Source organism: Mustelus asterias, chromosome 8 (assembly GCF_964213995.1).
Source record: "Mustelus asterias chromosome 8, sMusAst1.hap1.1, whole genome shotgun sequence".
Classification (NCBI taxonomy): Eukaryota; Metazoa; Chordata; class Chondrichthyes; order Carcharhiniformes; family Triakidae; genus Mustelus; species Mustelus asterias.
This window is the reverse complement of record NC_135808.1, coordinates 52,360,236-52,382,732: the sequence shown is the minus strand read 5'-3', so window position 1 is coordinate 52,382,732 and position 22,497 is coordinate 52,360,236. Positions and strand designations below refer to the sequence as shown.

General features: G+C 40.8%; 1 protein-coding gene across 1 annotated transcript in view; it reads left to right on the top strand.

Moving 5' to 3' along the window:
- The window catches only part of xpr1a (xenotropic and polytropic retrovirus receptor 1a), a 323,914-nt gene that overhangs the window by 155,562 nt on the left and 145,855 nt on the right, over positions 1–22,497 (top strand). The window contains exon 3 of the mRNA XM_078217964.1: positions 8,885–8,986. Coding sequence (XP_078074090.1) covers positions 8,885–8,986 — 102 coding nt within the window. The remainder of the gene's footprint in view (positions 1–8,884; positions 8,987–22,497) is intronic.

Sequence of the window (22,497 nt, the reverse complement as noted above, 5' to 3'; positions counted from 1 at the left end):
TAAAGCATTATCTTCAATCTTAGTAACAATGTACTGATCATTGTAATGTATTGCTGACCTGTTTGAACGGATAACCACAAATTTGTATGAGATTAAGATTTTTCTATTTATTTGTACCTCATTAAAATATGGATTTAGCTAGTGTTGGTAGGTTTTCAGATTTTGATAGGAGTCTGAACCTCAGACTCTGTCTCAAGCAGCCGCCCCCGTGCATACACACTTTCCAGCATGGCCCATGGGAAACAGTCGCAAGTGGGAGCCATGACAGGATTTAGGATATTAAGTCCAGCTGCAGTTTGTCATCCCACTGCTTTCCCACTGAGATCCACTAACTCAGCACAGACTGGAAAATGGACAACTTTGTTAAAACCATAATTTAACGGATGCCCTTTTCAATAACTGTTTGGGATAGCTTAAGAATTGTCAGTTTTGTTGAGTCAGTAACACAGGCGCTTGGACAGTTCCGATTTATTGTACCATATTATCTAGATTTGGTTGGAGTTGTGGCATCTTGACAGCGTGTTCTGTGAGCTGAATTTCTTCATTCACCCCCTCCGCTTGAAAAGTTTTACTCTGCGAGTTGCTAGAAGTGCAAGCTGATAATGGTGCAATGAGATAATGGGGCAACTGAAACCCTGATGAACTAAGGGACCAAAGAAATTTAAAAATATATATATATTCGATCATGGGATGTGGGGGTCGCTGGCTGGGCCAGCATTTATTGCTCATTCCTGAGGGCATTTAAAAGACGACCACATTGCTGTGGATCTGGAGTCACAGGTAGGCCAGATCAGGTAAGGACGACAGATTTCCATCCCTAACGGAACCAGATGGGTTTTTAACGACAATCAACAATGGTTTTATGGTGATCATTAGAATTTTAATTCCAGATTTTTATTGAATTCAAATTTCATCATCTGCTGTGGTGGAATTCGAACTGAGGTCCCCAAAGCATTACCCTGGGTTTCTGGGTTGCTAGACTGGTGGCAATGCCACTTCGCCACTGCCTCCCCATAAATTTGTATTTGTATGTTGGGAAGAAATGGGAATGACAAGAGAAAGAAATAAATGAATCAGCCTCACATGAGGTACAGAAAGAGAAAGATGAGAATGAGAGAAAGAAGGAGCAAGTTGTTTTAAAAAAAGAAAAACGTTCACATTTCAAAATTCTCTAATCATTGGCTACCTGTGGGAGTGAGACTGCAGAGTTGCAGTTGTTCCCTTTCTAGGCTGAAAGAGTTGAGTGTGACTGTAGGATCATAAACTTTATTTGAAAGGCTTGCATTTTTATAGCACTTTATACAACCACTAATATCTCAAACGCTTTACAGCCAATGAAGTACTTTTTGAAGTGCAATCACTGTTGTATTGTAGGAAACAATACGCGCTGAGGAAACTCCCATGATCAGCAATGTGATAATGACCAGATAATCTGTTTTTGTGCTGTTGATTTGAGGGATTAATATTACATTGGAGTAAATAATAGTGAAAGCCTTAACTTTCTGCAGTGATTTGCAATTCATGGGATATATCTCTTCCTCACCATAAGTTGCTGATGGATTTGCATGATTACTTTTCTTTGATGAACACAGTGACCCAGATTTTGTTTAATAATGATGGCTGGGATTCTCCGATCTCATTCGCCCCACCACCACTGCCAGCAAGAACAGAGAATTTGACGTTCAGCCAAAACTCCAGTCACTGCAGTGGGACCGGAGAATCCCAGCCACGGGGGAGGTTGGAGAATTCTGGCCGTTGTATTCCTGTGGCTTGTAAATCTAGTTAGGAAATCAACATTCTGTTCAAATAACCATAAGATAATACAAGCGTGTGCTAGGATTGTAATTGACTTTTAAGCATGTGTGTATATTGCAATCTCTTAATATTGTGTGTTAATAAATCTCTTCCAGAAGAGTGTAAATGATTGTGCATTCAGTTCGGTTCATTGTGTTCCTGTAGCTTGACAGATTTGTTGAAGTAAATGTGATTCCTCTTCAGTCTCTAGCTGAAAAGTTGGCCTTGTGCAGTAATGCTTTTGTATATTTTGAATTTCCTGTGCATGGTGCTTTTTTTAAGAACAAAGTCTAGCTTTGGAGATTAGAAGAATAAGAGACTGTGTTTCATTTACTTGAATTTGAGAGAATGTGAATGCAGGATTTAAAAAAATGACAGTTTGGCTAGGCAGATTCCTGTAAATTAAAATTTTAAGGAAAATATTTTTCAGTTAGCATGCAGTTTATTTTTCAATTCACCACTTGGCAAAAAGCCTAATTGCCTAAATAGCCAGTCCAGAGTTCTCCTTCATACAGTTGACAAGTTTGTTAAAGGAAGTTCTTTGCTGTACCACTGACAGTGCTAAATTAGTGATCGCGTGTAGTGCTGGATTTTGTTTAAATTAGATTACTGATTTGGGTATCTTGTAAAGGTGCTTTGGAGTTTCTGATCCACAGAGATTATAACAGTGGTGGGCCCATCGGGGTTCTGAATGCGGCCCACGAGACATTTTGCTGATTGCAGCCCATGCACAGAGATGCCAGATTCCACTGGTTTCCATCAACATAGCTTTATTCCTACTGGTATGACTGAAGTGATATACGCATAGAGCAAGGTCAAGTGAAGAGAAGTGCATGCTGATTGCACGCAACATTGACTGAGAACTGTGTACCTCCCTCTGCCTTCAATCAAGTATAAATATTAATTTTGTTTTTACCACTTGAAGTTGATGACAGTTCAAAGAATCACACAGTGCAGAAGAGGCCCTTTAGACCATTGCGTCTGCACCGACACATGAGAAACATCTGATATACCTATCTAATCTCATTTACCAGCACTTGGCCCATAGAATTTAATGTTATGACATGCCAGGTGCTCATTTAGATGCTTTTTAAAAAAATGTGCGACAATCTGCTTCAAACATGCTCCCAGGCGGCCCATTCCAGACCATCACCATCTGGATAAAAAAGGTTTTCCTTACATGCCCCCCAACCCCCCCAAAAAAACTCCCGCCCCTCAACCTGAGCCGATGTCCCCTTGTGACTAACCCTTCAACTAAGGGAAAGAGCTGCTTCCATTCACCCTGTCAATGCTCCTCATAATCTTATGCACCTCAATCAAGTCATCCCTCAGTCTTCTCTGCTCCAATGAAAACAACCCAAGCCTATCCAACCTCTCTTCATAACTTAAATGTTCCATCCTAGGCAACATCTTGGTGAATCTCCTGCAATCCCTCCAGTGCAATCACTTCCTTCCTATAATGTGGCAACCAGAACTGCACACACTATTCTAGCTGTGGCGTCACCAAAGTTCCACACAACTCCAACATGACCTCTCTGCTTTTGTAATCTATGCCTTGATTGATAAAGGCAAGTGTCCCATATTCTCTTTTCACCACCCACTAACATGCTCTTTCGCCTTCAGAGATCTATGGACAACTTTGTTCCTCAGAACTTTGTAGTGTCATGCCACTCCCTTTTCAATTACTCCTTTCAAGGTGTAATACTTCTCACTTTTCAGGGTTAAATTCTATCTGCCACTTATCTGCCCATTTGACCATCCCATTTATATCTTCCTGTCGCCTAAGACACTCAACCTCGCTCTTAACCAACCAGCCAATTTTTGTATCAGCCGCAAACTTACTAATCCTACCCCCACGTAGTTTGTGTTCATATAAGCGACAAATAACAGGGGACCCAGCATGGGTCACTGTGGTTCGCCACTGAACATTGGCTTTCAGTCACTAAAGTAGCCTTCTGTCATCATCCTCTGTCTCCCACAACGAAGCCAATTTTGAATCCACCTTATCAAGTTACCCTGTATCTCATGTGCATTTGCCTTCATTATAAGTCTCCCATGTGGGACCTTATCAAAAGCTTTGCTGAAATCCATATAGACTACATCGACTGCAATGCCCTCATCTACACACCTGGTCACCTCCTCAAAAACTTCAGTCAAAGATGTTAGGCGTGATCTCCCTCTGACAAAGCCATGCTGACTATGCCTGTGAATCTTGCCTCTGCAAGTGGAGATAGATTCTCTCCTTCAGAATTTTCTCCAATAGTTTCCCCACCACTGATGTGAGACTCACTTGTCTACAGTTCCCTGGCTTATTTCTACAACTCTTCTTAAATAGCGGAACCACATTAGCTGTTCTCCAGTCCGCTGGCACCTCCACTGTGGCCAGAGGGGAATTAAAAGTTTGGCTCAGAGCATAATTCTATTAATATATGAACGATTAAGCATTTTCTATAAGTTGTTGTGAAATATTCAAAGTGAATTAAATATATTTAATCTTATTCAAGGGTAAGAGTTAGTGAATATAACTGATTTCAGTCTGCGGCCCACTGAGATGAAGGTGGGCCTACTCACTAGCCAAGTGAGGTTGCCTCCCATTGGATTATAAGGACAGGTTGCTACAAATATCATTGGGTAATTCTGACTTAGAATGTAGAATAAAAATTAGGCAGCAATATCCATAATGGAGATGTGTTGGGTAACTCTGGTCGCTGCACATCCAATAAGTCAACACAAACAGGCATTTCAGAAATTTGAAAGCAAATCTTCTTAAGGAATGGAAAACTAGCATGCTCACATTGGGTTATCTTATTGGCTAGATGAATTCAACGGATGATGTCCATGGTTTCCTGTTTACATTACTCCTGCTAATGTTGTTAAGTTTCAATTTGAACGAGCAGTAGGCTAGCATAGATGTGTGATTGGCTAAATACGAATGCGCACACTGTATGGATCTGGTAAAATTTATGATGGTAACAACGCTATTTGAAAAGGAACACTGTCATAAGCATATACACTGTATGCTGACCTATAGTTAATATCTCTTGGGCATCCTAAAGGGTGTTGTCCAACTACATTTAGATACTACTTCAAATGTGGGGAGGAATATAACATGGCTTAACACTTTCAAATTGACCAATCGTTTAAGATTCCTTCCTGTTTAAGAAACCCACAATTAAGTGATTGAGGGACAGGCAATGCCTGCCTGTCCTGGACTCGTGACCACATGTGTCTCAGCCTCTCAGGCTCAGAAAGCTTACAGACTGGATAGTTAAGTAACAAATGAACTTTAACATGGGTAAATGTGAGGTGTTGCACTGTGAAAAGTATAAGCAAACTAACTCCACAGAAAATAAGAGAGTGACTGGGGTAGATCAGCAAAGTCTTACCAGTGAACAAATTAAAAGTAGCATTGTAAGCTAACAAAGCAATTAAAATAGTAACAAAGTCCTGTGAATTATTTCTGTGGGTATAGAATTCAAAAATATTAAACTTGTGAAGCACACTGATCAGGCCACACATTAGAGTACTGCATACAGGCCTGGTGTCCATAATATGAAAAGGACGTAAAAGCACTGGGGGTAAGTGAAAAGGAAGTTTACAAGATACCAAACTGAAAAATGACAGCTATCGGGAAAGTTTGTACATGTTGGGGCATTTTCTTTAGAAAATAGAAGGCTTGTCTGTCTTTAAACTTATGAATTGGTTGGTAATGGGAGATGTGCAGTGCATGTTGGTAAATGAGTTGACAGCACAAATCATTGCGAACGAGTATGATTTGGTGGCCATTACAGAGACATGGCTGCAGGATGGTCACGACTGGGAGTTGAATATCCAGGGGTATCAAACTGTTCGGAGGGACCGACAGGAAGTAAGGGAGATGGTGTAGCTCTGATATTTAAGGATGATATCAGGGCGGTAGTGAGAGATGATATAGGTTCTATGGAAAAAAAGTTGAATCCATTTGGGTGGAAATTAGAAATAGTCAGGAGAAAAAGTCACTGATAGGCGTTGTCTATAGGCCACCAAATAATGACATCATGGTGGGGTGAGAAATAAACAAAGAAATAACTGATGCATGTAAAAATGGTACAGCAATTATCATGGGGGATTTTAATCTACATATCAATTGGTCAAACCAGGTCGGTCAAGGCAGCCTTGAGGAGGAGTTCATAGAATGTATCCGCGATAGCTTCCTTGAACAGTATGTAATGGAACCGACAAGGGAGCAAGCTATCCTAGATCTGGTCCTGGGTAATGAGATGGGAATAATTAATGATCTTACAGTTAGGGATTCTCTCGGAAGAAGCAATCACAGTATGGTTGAATTTAAAATACAGATGGAGCGTGAGACAGTAAAATCCAATACCAGTGTCTTGCGCTTAAACAAAGGAGACTACAAAGGGATGAGGGAGGAGTTGGCTAAGGTAGACTGGGAGCAAAAACTTTATGGTGGGACAATTGAGGAACAGTGGAGGACTTTCAAAGCGATCTTTCACAGTGCTGAGTAAAAATATATACCAGTGATAAGGAAGGACCGTAGAAAAAGAGATAATCAGCCATGGATCTCTGAGGAAATAAAGGAGGGTATCAATTTGAAAGAAAATGCATACAAAGTGGCAAAGATTAGTGGGAACCTAGAGGATTGGGAAATCTTTAAAGGTCAGCAGAAAGCCACAAAAAAAGCTATAAAGAAAAGTAAAATAGATTATGAGAGTAAACTAGCTCAGAATATAAAAACAGATAGCAAAAGTTTCTACAAATATATAAAACGAAAAAGAGTGGCTAAAGTAAACACTGGTCCTTTAGAGGATGAGAAGGGGAATGTAATAACTGGAAATGAGAAAATGGCTGAGGCATTGAACAGATATTTTGTGTCGGTTTTCACAGTGGAAGACACAAATAACATGCCAAAAATTGATGACAGGAAGGCTATGGCAGGTGAGAACCTAGAAACTATCATTATCACAAAAGAGGTAGTGTTGGGCAAGTTAATGGGACTAAAGGTAGACAAGTCTCCTGGCCTTGATGGAATGCATCCCAGGGTACTAAAAGAGATGGCGGGAGAAATAGCAAATGCATCAGTGGTAATTTACCAAAATTCGCTGGACTCTGGGATGGTTCCCGCAGATTGGAAAACAGCAAATGTGACGCCACTGTTTAAAAAAGGAGGTAGACAAAAGGCAGGTAACTATAGGCCGGTTAGCTTAACTTCTGTAGTAGGGAAAATGCTTGAATCTATCATCAAGGAAGAAATAGCGAGAGATCTGGATATAAATTGTCCCATTGGTAAGACGCAGCATGGGTTCATGAAGGGAAGATCATGTTTGACTAATTTGGTGGAATTCTTTGAGAACATTACTTGTGCAGTGGATGATGGGGAACCTGTGGATGTGGTGTATCTGGATTTCCAGAAGGCATTTGACAAGGTGCCGCACCAAAGACTGCTACATAAGATAAAGGTGCACAGTGTTACAGGTAATGTGTTAGCATGGATAGAGGATTGGTTAATTAACAGAAAGCAAAGAGTGGGGGTAAATGGGTGTTTTTCTGGTTGGCGATCAGTGACTAGTGGTGTGCCTCAGGGATCAGTGTTGAGACCGCAATTGTTTACGATTTACATAGGTGACTTGGAGTTGGGGACCAAGTGTAGTGTGTCAAAATTCGCAGATGACACTAAGATGGGTGGAAGAGCAAAGTGCAGAGGACGCTGAAAGTCTGCAAAGGGATATAGATGGTCTAAGTGAGTGGGTGAGGGTCTGGCAGATGGAGTACAATGTTGGTAAATGTGAGGTCATCCATTTTGGTAGGAATAACAGCAAAATGAACTATTATTTAAATGGTAAAAAATTGTAGCATGCTGCTGTGCAGAGGGACCTGGGTGTCCTTGTACAAGAATCACAAGGAGTTGGTTTGCAGGTGCAGCAGGAAATTAAGAAGGCAAATGGAATTTTGTCCTTTATTGCTGGAGGGATGGAGTTTAAAAACAGCGAGGTTATGTTGCAGCTGTATAAGGTGCTGGTGAGGCCACACCTGGAGTACTGTGTACAGTTTTGGTCTCTTTACTTGAGAAAAGATGTACTGGCACTGGAGGGGATGCAGAGGAGATTCACTAGGTTGATTCCAGAGTTGAGAGGGTTGGCTTATGAGGAGAGACTGAGTAGACTGGGGCTATACTCATTGGAATTCAGAAGAATGAGGGGAGATCTGATAGCAACATATAAGATTATGAAGGGAATAGATAAGATAGAAGCAGGGAAGTTGTTTCTACTGGCGGGTGAAACGAGAACTAGGGGCATAGCCTCAAAATAAGGGGAAGCAGATTTAGGACTGAGTTGAGGAGGAACTTCTTCACACAAAGGGTTGTGAATCTGTGGAATTCCCTGCCCAGTGAAGCAGTTGAGGCAAGGATAGATAAATTTTTGAACAGTAAAGGAATAAAGGGTTATGGTGAGCGGGCGGGTAAGTGGAGCTGAGTCGACAAAAAGATCAGCCATGATCTTATTGAATGGCGGAGCAGGCTCGAGGGGCCAGATGGCCTACTCCTGCTCCTAGTTCTTATGTTCTTACATTTCCACTTTGGGGAAAGTCCCAAACTCAGGGATTTAAATACAGGAACATGTCATATGTACTCTGCTCAAAGGCTGATCCTTGGTTCATTGTCTGTTCATCATATAGTTACTAATGAATGCAAATGGGGGATAAGGGGGAATGCCTTCACTTGGAGTGATTAGAGTGTGGTTCAGGTGAGTAACTTAGATGTCAACATAAATGTTGTTGTTGTCGTTCATCTGATGAGAAATAAAGCAGTTTGCTGATTTGGCTCCTGTCTGCTCTCTCCAGGTATTCATTCAGTTTACCTTTAGAGAAATTGAAGAAATGCATGTGAAATGCTGATATCTGATTCAAGACACGAGGAATTATTATTTTACATCCCCAAGTTATACTCTCCTGGGAGGCAAGAGTCAACTCCCATAAACATAAGATAACTCAGTTCACCTACAGCTGCAACTCAACCTGAGAGAACGATAGACCAGAATCTGAAATATGCACAGATAAACTTTAACTAAAATAAACTGTTTTTCTTTCACAGTCACAGATGAAGATACGGTTAAGCGATACTTTGCCAAGTTCGAAGAGAAATTCTTCCAGTGTTGTGAAAAGGAACTTGCCAAAATTAACACATTCTATTCAGGTAATGCTTGACAAAGAAAGACAGTCAAGGCGGAGTACTTTTTGTTCAAGATTTTATACTTGTTTGCAAAAATTAGGAACAAATATACATGTAATTAAATATTGTTGCTTTTGTTACACAAAAATCTGCTCTTTCCCTCCATATCCACCCTGATGTGAGTTATGTGGAAGGAATGTTGTGAATCCTGGGTTATGGACGTATGGACAATGAAGAAAATAAGAGAAGATCCTCCAGTTGTCCTGTTTGTCCCACACAATTGTGATAACTTGTTTATCAAATTAATATAAAATTTCCACCCCACCTGAAACAGTATGCTCTCCTTGGCGAAGCAAACAAATGTGATAAAATTCCAGACCAAATTCTGGAGGAAAATCTGGGAAATTCCTTCCCTTGGGTGTTCAAAACTATGATGTGGAGATGCCGGCGTTGGACTGGAGTAAACACAGTAAGAGTTTTAACAACACCAGGTTAAAGTCCAACAGGTTTATTTGGTAGCAAATGCCATTAGCTTTCGGAGCAGATATCCACTCCATCTGACGAAGGAGCAGCACTCCGAAAGCTAATGGCATTTGCTACCAAATAAACCTGTTGGACTTTAACCTGGTGTTGTTAAAACTCTTACTGTGTTCAAAACTATCTCAAGAGATCGCCCTGCCCCTGATAATTCCTTGCAGTTACTTACCTTTTGAATAAGGTAATCTCCACCTCCATGGGATGCATGTTAGAAAAAGAATTCTGCATATCAGCACCCTCCCCACAAACCGACAGCCAGTCCTACAGGGGAAAGAACCACCTAATCTGCACCTAGTCTTGCACAACTTAAAAATGTGACTTCTGGTCCTCCCTAACCTATTTAATTGGAACAGGCTGTCTACTCATATAATTCAATCCCTTTTTCATTTTACAGACCTTTAACAAATAGATCACCTGCCAAGTCTATCATCATAACCTTCCTTAAATGCAGTGCCCAAAGTTTTGCAAAGGTTTGCCATAAATTCCTATGTACTCTATACCCATCTTTATTTAATGCAGGATTCCATTTTCTTTTTAAGCATTTTCTCAACCTGCTCTGCTACCTTCAGAGATTTGTTCACATACACCTTCAAATCTCTCTGATAACTATGTTCCTGCATCCCCCAATCTTGATTCAAACTGTTTCAAAACTGGGAATTAAACTTGTCTTCATACTTTTTCAAAGTTTAAATTTCACTCACCATGTGTGGAGATGAAAACAGATGCTTTATTCTCACTGTGACCTAGTACTTTGTTCTTTAGCAGGTTACGATTGTTTCTTCATACATACGCAAGGAGAGTTGGCTCAGCAATTAGCTGATCCAAACTCTGGTGTTTACAGAAAACTGCACATCTTTATACCATGCTTTCACACCTACACAGACAATGTTTAAACTTTGATCTGACAATACATATAGATAGTGTCTTTTAAGTTTTACAAATGCTGCTAGAATGTGCTCGATGCCGACTCTTGCAGCAAAGAAATCTGTAACCCTTTCCTATTGTTTCTTATTAATTCTTAAACCTCACAATGTAACAATATTAAAACCTCAACCTTTATTATCTATTTCCCCCGAACATGATCATAACATGCTAAAAAAGACATTGCAGCAAATATATGTATTTTAGCATTATTATAGAATGGTTACAACATAGTAGGAGGCCATTCAACCTGTTGTGTCCATGCTACCTCTCTGTAAGAGAAACCCAGTTACTCCCACGACCATGCCTTTTGCCTGTTGCCCTGCGATTTCTTTTTCCTCAGGTACTTCTCCAATTCATAGTTTGAAAGCCATGATTGAATCTTCCTCCACCACACTGAGTGCATAGCCATTCATTGAATAAATAGATTGCTCCTCATGTCATCATTGGTTCTTCTGCAAATCACTTGAATTCTTCTGGTTCGCAACGTTGCCACCAATGAGAACAGCTTCTCCATATCTATTCTTGTCTAGACCCGTCGTGATTTTGAAAACCTCTATCAAATCTCCTCCTCTCAACCTTCCCTTTTCTAAGTAGAGCAATCACATTTTCTGCAACTTATCCACATAATGGATGCCACTTATTCCTGAAACCATTCTTGTAAATCTTTATTGCACCCTGTCTAAATCCTTCATATCCTTCCTTAAATGCAGTGCCCAGAATTTTACAAACGTTTGCTGCTTTTGTACTATATACCCCTCTTCATTTAATGCAGGATTCCATTTTCTTCTTAACCATTCTCTCAACCTGCTCTGCCACCTTCATAGATTTGTTCACATACATCCTCAGATCTCACACATACCTCTGTTCCTGCATCCCCAATAGAATTGCATCCTGAATCTTCCCTCATTCTTCATACCAAAATGTACTTCTTCACACAAGCTTCCATTTCACAATTGTTCCAATATTTGTGTCATCTGCAAATTTTGAAATTTGGGCCCTACGTACCCAAGTCTAAGTCATTGCGATATATGAAGACATAACAACTGTGCACCTTCCTCCAGTCTGAAACCACAGCTGTTCACCACTATTGTTTCCTGTCTCTCTAACTTATGAGGAGAGAATGAGTAGATTGGGCCTGTACTCGTTGGAGTTTAGAAGGCTGAGGGGAGATCTTATAGAGACATATAAGATAATGAAGGGGCTAGAGAGGGTAGAGGCAGAGAGATTCTTTCCACTTAGAAAGGAAACAAGAACTAGAGGACACAGCCTCAAAATAAGGGGGAGTCAGTTTAGAACAGAGTTGAGGAGGAACTTCTTCTCTCAGAGGGTAGTGAATCTCTGGAATTCTCTGCCCATTGAAGCAGTGGAGGCTACCTCGTTAAATATGTTTAAGTCACAGGTAGATAGATTTCTGATCAATAAGGGAATTAAGGGTTATGGGGAGTGGGCGGGTAAGTGGAACTAAACCACTATCAGATCAGCCATGATCTTATTGAATGGCGGGGCAGGCTAGATGGCCTACTCCTGCTCCTATTTCTTATGTTCTTATGTTCTTATAACCTCATATCTGTGCTACCACTGTTCCTTTTATTCCCTGTGCTTCAACTTTGTTTTACATGCAAATGCTAGCTCAATGCATCAGCAAGGTAATTGTCCTTTTCTTGCTAGGATATTGGTACAGCGCAGAAGCACTTTAAGGAGGTTGAAGTAATAAGTAGAAATAGAAGAGTTGGACTCCACCTGGTGGTGTACTGACCACAGGCCAGAAAATTAAAATAAGTAAAATCAAAAATACTGCTGATTCTAGAAATCTAAAATAAAAACAGAAAGTGCTGGAAATGCTCAGCAGGGTCTGGCAGCATCTGATGAGAGAGAGAGACAGAGTTAATGGGCACAATCTTACCAGCTCGCCGCACTAGTCGATCAGTGTGGTGAACCAGGAAGGTAGCGAGCAGAATCGGTTTTGTATCCTCCCAGTCCTGTTTTGCCGACGAGAACAGTTTCATGCTCAGCAAGGGTGCAAAGCCTATTAACATAAAACATACCTGCTCCGAGCACAGCCTTTTCTGGCCTCCCGGAATCTTCCTCTAGTAATGGGGACCAGGTGCCATGACCATGCCGGGAGGATCGGAGGCTATTGAAGCCGCAGGATGGTCGGGGGCAGCGCCCATCAGGCAGTGTCCACCTGGCACCCTACCCATGTATGGTTGGGCACTATAAATGTGCCAGAAACAATGCCAAGGGCGTGGGATCTGTGAGGGTGAGACTAAGATGGTTGGGGTTATGCATGATAATGTGGGGGGGTGAGGGGGCGGGGGCGGTGGCGGTGGCTAATGCAGAGGATAGCTCTGCAAGGTGGGTGGCCAGTGGGAGGGAGGCTCTGCAGGGAGGGGAGGGGATGTCGGAGACTCATTGGGAGGGTCCTGATGCCAGTGATCCATGTTGGTGTGGAGTCGGGCAATGCTGTCAATGAAGGGGGCGGGGAAGGAGAGGAGGTTTCCCAGTTCAGTAGGAGATCAGGGTGCCTAGCGCATTGGTGCCCGAGCACTTTGCAGCTGACCTCCGCAGCACACTTTACCCCTACTGGTGCAAAGCTCCCAGCTGTCAGAAAAGCTGATGAGTGTGGGAGGATTTCAGTGCCAAACCCGCCTAAAAGACCAGTGTGGAATACTCTCATTTTCAGTTTTAAGACGGTTATGACACTTAGAATTTTTTTGGTAAGCTTCCGCCCAATGTTTCGAGTCGAATCTGGCTATTCTTCAGAAAATCCAATGTTTCATTCTCAGCTTTTGCTGAATAAACTGATCCCAACATCTAATCCCTGGCAACAATGTTTGTTTCAGCCTCAGTATCTTTGGACTAGGGAGGGGAAATATCAGTCGTGATTCCCACTCCATTATCCACTTATGCATTTGGGCACCCAGTGAGGGCAGCAGCAGGCTCAACAATGATACAACTTACAGGCAAATTCACCTGCCAGCAGCCATTTTCTTATTCTGGCACTGAAGAAATAGTTACTTGTTCACAATACCAGACAGGAAGCTGCATCTGTGGAATTGAAAACATAAAAAGAAACCAGTTTTCATAGATTCATAGAAACCCTACAGTGCAGAAGAAGGCCATTCGGCCCATCGAGTCTGCACAGACCACAATCCCACCCAGGCCCTACCCCGCATATTTACCCACTAATCCCTCTAACCTACGCATCTCAGGACTCTAAGGGGCAATTTTTAACCTGGCCAATCAACCTAACCCGCACATCTTTGGACTGTGGGAGGAAACCGGAGCACCCGGAGGAAACCCACGCAGACACGAGGAGAATGTGCAAACTCCACACAGACAGTGACCTGAGCCGGGAATCGAACCCAGGACCCTGGAGCTGTGAAGCAGCAGTGCTAACCACTGTGCTACCGAAGGAGGGAAGACTATTAAAAAATATGCCTGGGTTAGGAAAGGAGGAGAAAAAATGGCAAACAGAATTATGAATGGTGCGTCAGAAGATCTGTATAACTTTGTATGATCCAAAAGATTTAATGGTTCAGTTAGAAGAAATATTTGTCTTCTGGACTCTATAGAGAGAAACGTTGTGCAATTCTCTTGGGTCTTATTTCCTGTGAAGTAACCAGAGAAGGATTATACAGTTGGATCTTGTCTTTTCAAAATCATTTCTTTTGCTGTTTCTTAAAGGAGTCTGTGATTTGGATTCACTATCATAATTTGAGGGGGGTGGGTGGCTGTGGGAGGGGGTCCTCCAAATAGTGTAAAATGGTAGTTGAGAATCAGAGCTGTAATTCTGGCAATATTAGTACCACATGCAGATCAATTTCAGTACAAGTTCTGTCTAACTTCAATGCTGGATTCATTACAACATACGCTCCCTTTTTACTCTTCTTTTCTTTTCCACCCCTCACCACCTACCAAAAAATAGGTCAAGCAAGAAATCAGGCATGCACAGCTATGTCTCATCATCTCCCATGTGACTGGTTTGGTACTTTTAGGGATTGTTTGCCTGGCTCAAGCAATGGTTTGCCTAAGTCAGTTGCATTGCCAACACCAAAACCTTTGTAGCAAGCTCCTATTGTCTGATTTTAATTATCAGTGATTACATATAATTTTCACTGGTAAGTTAAAGCAGCCGTGAAATTGGCCCTTTAAAGTTGGAAAATAACATTGTGTGATTGCTGGAAGCCATCCATTGGAATGTGTGAGCTGCTGAGAGGCAGTTTAAAGTTTAAAACTACACATTAAAAAATCCTTACCAGAAACCAAACAGAAAAAAACAAATTCACTTTGCGTACTTTTCTGATTCCAGAAAGAGAAGCCTGGTTGTCTACTTAGATTTATAAAAAGTTTTCAATAAGATACAGCAAATTACAAATTCCCTCCAAAGTTAAAATCTCTGTTGTTACAGGTAATATATTGAGCTGATTGAAATCTGACTGATAGGGCATAGACAAAACATAAGTGTAGATGGATTTAGATCTGTTTGGAGATTGGTCATCAATGGAGTCCCACTGGGATCAGGGTTGGGCTGTTGCTCTTTACTTTAAAGTTTAAAGTTTATTTATTAGTGACCTGGGTGTTAGTGCACAATCAAGAATGTAGACAGTACAGGTGAAGGTGGATCTTAATGAGTTGTGAAATTAGGATCATGCTTGGCAAATTATGTTTAATTTGGATAAGTGCAGTGTTATGTATGTGGGGAAATGCTCAATATTCGTAAACCCTTCTGGAAAAGCATTAGAAAAATGTTGATGAAGAAATGGAGAAAGATCTAGTGCAGGCTTATTCAGAGTATGGCCTGGGGGCTGGATGCTTACCCCCAAGACAGTTTTCAAAATTCCTGTGAACCAGTTAATTTTAATGTAAGATTCTGCTTAGAGCTGCTTCTCCAATCACAGGCTGCTTCTGTTCCACGTTTGCTGCTGGTAGGCTTATTGGCCAACCTATCAGTGGCAAATGAGTGAGAAAAGCAGTCTCTGATTGGCAGAGCAGTGAACAGTATGCTGAAGTTGGTGGACAAGAGCAGTGAAGGCCAGATCCCAGGGAATTGAGCAACAGATGGTGGCCAAGCCCGAAGAGCTGATAATAGCGGGGCGGAGCGCGAGGAAACAAGCAATGGCAAGGGTTGGATTGTGGGTGGGGGAGAAATATCCAAATGTGGCTCCGGAGTGAAAGAGTTGGACAAACCTGATTTAAGTGCATAAATCTCTAAAGGTTTATGAGCAATGCCATGAAGTGATAGCTGGAGAAAATAGTGTGTTAGGGTATGTTGAATATAAAAATATCTTGCCCTTGTGGAAGAAATCGATCAATGCTGTGCCCATTTTGATCTCCTGACATGGTGGGTGAAAGGGTGCAGGGGAGGCCTTCTAGAACTGTTCCCAGTATAAAGCATCTTACTTATCAAGATAGATTAAAAGATTTGGGATTCTGCACTTTTAAGAAGGATAAATTTAGGCATGATCTGTTTGAGATTTATGGGATAATGAAGGGAATAGATTTTGTTGACAGTTTGTTCCAACTAGATAGACCAGGGTACATGATCTTAAGTTGTGTAAGACCAGAACTTGGTTAGATGGCGAGAGTTGTCTCTTTCCGCAGAGAATAATGGGCCCCTAGAACAATCTAAAACCATCTAATGCAATGCAGTTGATTTACTGAATTCCTTCAAGCGAATGTTGGACCTGATTTTATTTGGGGCAGATAGGGTGACACTGCGGCACAGTGGTTAGTACTGCTGCCTCACACGCCAGGGACCCGGGTTCAATTCCTGGCTTTGGTCACTGTCTGTGTGGAGTCTGCACATTCTCCCCATGTCTGCATAGTTTTCCTCCAGGTGCTCCAGTTTCCTCCCACAGTCCAAAAGATGTGCTGGTTAGGTGGATTGGCCATGCTAGATTCCCCCTCTGAGTACCCGAACAGCTACCAGAGTGTGGCGGCTAGGGGATTTTAACAGTAACTTCATTGCAGTGTTAACCTATGCCTATTTTTGACAATAATAAATCAACTTTAACTTTTAACTTTAGGGTGGGTGTGTCAGGGAATTCAAGGCCAGAAAAATTACCTGGACTATTTTGATTACCTACATTGGTTGGAAGGGGATTTCCCAGATTTTACCCACAGTTAAAAACTGCATTCGGCAGAGAGTAGATAAACTACATCTTTTTTATATGGTCATCCTGAAAAATCTACATGGTGGCTCATGAGACTAATTTGGGCAAGCTGAGTAAGTGGGCAAATGCAGCATAATGTGGATAAATGTGAAGTTATCCACTTCGGTAGCAAAAACAGGAAGGTAGATTATTATTTGAATGTCTATAAATTAAAAGAGGGAAATGTACAATGAGACCTGGGTGTCCTGGTACACCAGTTGCTGAAGATAAGCATACAGGAGACGGTAAAGAAGGCAAATAGTATGTTGTCCTTCATAGTGAGAGGATTCAATTACAGGAGCAGGGATGTCTTGCACCAATTATACAGAGCCTTGGTGAGGCCACACATTGTGTGCAGTTTTAATCTCCTTATCTGAGGAAGGATGTTCTTGCTACAGAGGAAGCGCAGCAAAGATTTACCAGATTGATTACTGGGATGGCGGGACTGATGTATGAGGAGAGATTGATTGGTTAGGTTTATATTCACTGGAGTTCAGAAGAATGAGGAGGGATCTCAAAGAAACCTATAAAATTCTAACAGGACTAGACAGGCTAGATGGTGGGGGGGTGTCCAGAACTGGGATCATAGTCTGATGTTATGGGGTAAACCTCATCTCAGTCCTTTTAGGACATTGAAATGTTAGCATATCTATCTCTCCAGACTCTCTCCCCCCACCACACCACCTAATATGAAGGTATAAAAATCAATTGCATTTCTCTCAGTAGCCGTGAATAAATGACAACCAAAGTAACTCTTGTGTTTCCAGAAAACAACTGATGTAATGTTTGTTAAAATGCATCACCAGTCCCAGAGGCACCCCAAAGTAGAAGTGTAATTATTACTTACAGTACGCTGGTGACCATTGGTGAGATTAGTGTAAACAGCTGCAGAATTTTCCTTCATTATACCTCCTGGCGGTTAGCAATGTTATACAAATAAAGCCATCTGGTTGCATTGGTTTGCTTTATTTAAAATTAAGTTAAAAAAAAACAGACATTTTGAAACATGCCCATCAACACTCTGCTGAACATTAATTGTCTATGGTTCCAGTACAGACTCAGATCTTGGAGAAGAAAGTCAGCTGTACGGAGTTCTAAAGTTGTACCATTAATTTACATAAATGACCTATGTACCTCAAATACATGGTCTGAATATTGTGGTGATTTCTTAATAAACACCCAAAATGTACTAAATTATATATGAATACAGAGCAGTTGGGAAAGGTGTGCAAGAGCTGCATTCTTTCTGTAGGCAAGCACCTGACTACCAATCCCCTGAAAGATACTGCTATGTTAGCATACTGGAGGCCAGAGTGCAGGAGACCAGGGTTTCTGAGTGTTCCCCCTGTTCATTTTGATAACTCAAACAGGCAGAACTTTAGAGACAACATTTTCATGCACCATCAACGTGTAGCATTTATATGTAAATTACGCAGAAACTAAGAGTAGGAGTAGGCAATTTGGTCCTCCGAGCTTGCTCCACCATTCCTTTAGGATCATGGCTGATCAGCCAACTCAATAGCCTGATCCTGCCTTCCTTTCATATCCTTTGAACCCTTTCACCCCAACTCTAATGCTTTGGCCTCAACTGCTTTTTGTGGTAGAGAATTCCACAGGCCCACCACACCGGGTGAAGAAAGCTTCTCATGATTTTGAGAGTTGCAAAATATGGCCAAGTCTCTTTGCTACATTCAAATGCACCTGCCTGTTTTTTTCAAGTCACTGTAATAGAGGTGGACAGCAATATGTGCAGTGTAGTTTTCAGTATTAGTTGAGTATCAAGTTAGGAAATATCACATGGAGTGTCACTGCGCTATCGAATCATAGAATGATGCAGCACAGAAGGAAGCCGTTCAGCCCATCGTGTCTTTGGCTGCTCTTTGAAAGGGCTATCCAATAAGTCCCATTCCTTAATTCTTTATTCCTCATAAATAACAGGCTTGTCACAGGCTAAAGTGATTGTTTGTGTGAATGTTATTTACACATTAGGTAGAAACAGTGCCATATAGCAAATTAAATACTTATCACATTGTTTTATAAAGGCAACAATGCTTAGCATACACCTTTAAAAATGTATTAGATAAAATTGAACTTCAAGAATTGATTTAATATGGATCATATTTTTAGTCAACTCATGAACTTGAGGACTTTCAACTACAAAACAATCTCATTGTTCTTGTGTGAGAGCTAAATACTGCAGGTACTAGAATCTGAAATAAGAAGCAATACTCAACAGGTCTGGCAGCACCTGTGGAGAGAGGAAAAAAAGGTTAATGTTTCAGGTCGAATATGACTCTTGAGAACTGAAGGAAGATCGAAATATGATAGGTTTTATGCCATTGGAAGGGGGAAAGGATAAACCAAAGGAATGGTCTGGGGCAGGGTAGAGGGCAGTTAACACTCAATGACAAATGTCATGGAATAAAAGGCAAAATGAGTTATAATGGTTGTAGTAAAGAGACAATGCATTTGTCCAGATGCAGTGATTGTGAATGGCAGAATAAAGAACAGCTTTGTATATAGTCCCTGTACCAAGTTAAAATCTCTCTATCAGTCACACCTGACCAAAGGTGCTTTCTTTGGAACTATAAGAAGCAGATTAATTTACATTGTCTAAATTCCAAATGCTTACTATGGCTGGATGCTGAGAATTTAAATATACGTTTTACTTTAGTAAACCTTGTTTGGTTCCTGTAGAAGATCCATCTTCCATTCTCCATTTGGAAACTTAAGAGAGGGAGGAGAGTTTTTTCACTATTTGCTGCACTGGATAGTTGAAAGTGATTATGGTGCACAGTCAGTGGAGTCTTTAGCAGAGGACATGGTCTGATAAACCACAAGGAAGAAAACATTTAAATGTGCCACATTTATCATGCTGCTTGGTTGAAAGGAGGACTAGTTTTATGAAATATGTTACTCTTTTTATAAGCAAAATACTGCGGACGCTGGAAATCTGAAATAAAAGCAGAAAATGCAGGAAATATGTCACAGGGCTAACAGCATTTGTGAAGAGAGAAGCAGATATAACCAGAGTTCGAAAGGTATCACCAGCTCTCAACACATGGATTGCACAGCCTATGGCAAAACCAGACTAACTGTGCTATATTCATTAAGGCCATCATCTGGGAAGCGTCAATTTAAAATATGGTCTCCTTAGTGAATTTGGCATCTTTATTGTTTTGCATTTCAATTAGTGCTAACCTGTGCATTAGCTAATGAAGGTGTTTGGAGTACTATGATTAAGAGGGCCAGTCATAAAGAATTAGAATTTCACAGGCGCCAGTCTGGTTTAGGTAACAATTAAAATTGTACAGTGCCTCCCTAAGTTCTTTGTGCTGAGAAACAATATTTAGCACAGAGTTACACAAAGTTTAGATACTCTTATGGGAAAGGTTTAGGATATTTAAATAAGCCATGTTCTCTTTTGAGGGTTTTGCTGTGCTCCTTGTAAATGAATTTCTCATCTGCTCTGACCTAAACCTCTCACTCTTGGAAATTTCACATCTAAAAGTTCAGGAATTCCTGCTGGCTGCTACCCTCTGCACACTTGCTTTACACCAAGTTTTTTCAGAAGACAGAAAAATTAAAACTCTACCACAATTTGTGAGACTCGAAATTGAGTTATCCTGATTATTCACAGTGATACTAACAAGTAATTCACAGACAGAACATGACAGTTCTTATCCACTGATAGCACTAAATGGCCAAGCCTCTTGATATTACGCTCTTCTGTCACTTTCTAACTTTAGCACAATGAATCAAATGCCCGTTCTCATATCCCATGTGCACTTTGTCCCATTGCCAGGGTTTAAGTTTCATATTTAGTCCGATTTTCCTGAAGTTTCTAACAAATTCAGTGCAATCAGAAAGTGTAGATTTGCTTTAAGTTATCTTCATCGCTTAACTGCTTATTTGCAATCTTCCAAATTGATTTTCAGAATGTTTGTACATCCAAGTTAAGACTTTTCTGCCTCAATTTGAATATTGAATCAACTTGAACATCAAGCACTAAGGACATTCCTGATAGCCAGAATAAGTGGTAGCGATCAACCATCATAAAATTGACCCTCATTGGCTTTAAATATATACAGCATGTAGATGCTATTCCTACCTGTATCTATCATTATACAGTGACAAGTGCTGTGGAATCTGTCACATCCCTAACTTGGACTAGAAATTTCTCATCGTATACCCAAAGAGAATATGAAAATAAAGCAATGTTTGAAGTGCAATCACTGCTGGCAAGTGTAGCAGCCAATCGGTGCTGATAAAAGTCCAGTGAACAATGAGGTGAATGACAGATTAATCTGGTTTGATGGTAGTTGAGGGATGAAAGTTGGCCAGAACGTTAAAAGAAGCCCATGCTCATCTTTTGAATTCACTTTGATGGGGCCTTGGTTAAAAATCTCATCATAAAAACATCATCTTTAAACATGCCTCTATTGCTGCATTAAAACAGGAAATGATCAGTGTTGGCCAAGTATTTCTTATGTCAACATACACTTCTAATAAGGTTACTGGATGGATGTCTTGAGGGAATTTGCTGGCTAACCTTTCTGTCTCTCTCTTTGGCCAGGTAACTGAAAGATAATGGAATCAGATTCAATAATAATTATTAAAAGGATATTGGATAAATATTTCAAGGGGGGAAATTTTTCAGAGCTCTGGACCAAGAACAGAGGAGTGGGACCAATTAGCTACATCTTTCGAAGAGCCAGCACTGGCACAATGGGATTGAATAGCCTTCTCCTGTGCTGTTACTCTGTATTAACCAAGGTCAAACATGGCCACTACTGTCATCTAGATCAGGGACTGAACTTGGACCACCGTGGACTGCATTCCCACTGAACCATCAGTTTCTTCTGGCTGTTGGTCATAAATATTGACTGTGGAAAGGCTCCCTGACATCATGTTTTCAACTTCCTCTTCTGAAGAGTTTAGTTTGAAATGGATTATGAAACATTGGTGTGTTAATTTGTAGTTATTGCTGTGATACCATTGGGAAAGCTGACTCTGAACACTGACTTAAAAAATTCATCAATATAAGTGGCATTATCCCAGAGCATTTCAGCTTTAACTGACCATATTTAATCATCTATTTCTTACTGCCAGCTTCCATATTTTAAAATTAGCTCCATCATTCCGCATTCATTGTATAGACATATAATTTTCAGTATAATGACCGGGCTGCAAAAACAAGGGGTGAACATTTACGGCCCCTCCCACTGGTGGGATTTTCCATTTCTACCAAAGTCGATGGACTTTTGAACAGTTTCCGCTCAAGAATATCAATAGCTGAATCAGACCTACAGCAAAAAGTCTTGCTCTACCTGACAAAATGAATTACAAATGTTCCATGTAAACACGGACGTGTGAAAATAGTTTGTAAAAGTTCTGCACGAAATGTTCCATGTGTTTAAGAACCCAGTGCTGGGACGTTGGATGTTTTTTGAATGTATTCACGGCTTCTTCAGATTGTGTATAATCTTGATGCTAATCCATTAGTGTTGAGTTTTTCTCAAATGAACCAGTGACAATCTCAAGTCCTGCAAAATAAGTCTTTGTAATTGACTGGAAGCAAATATGTCAACTTTTCTATCTCCCTGACAGTTGGCTGTCACCCAAATGAAGCTATTCTTCATATGTCTAGACAGTGAGTGTTAAACTGCTGGATAACTGTAAATCTTTAGAATTAGTTGGTGCTGGCATTTGGTAATATGCAACCAGCTTGTGATTATGACAATAATGTTTGAGGAATGCATTGGAGTGTTAGCACCAGAAACCTGAGACATTTAGCCCGTGGCTGCTCATTTTCAGTTCTCTGCCAAGTGCGTTCTCCCTGCCAATTTCCTTGTTAAATGCAGCACATCCATAACATATGGATAATGTAGTTTAGCAAGTTTCCATATACAGTTTTTA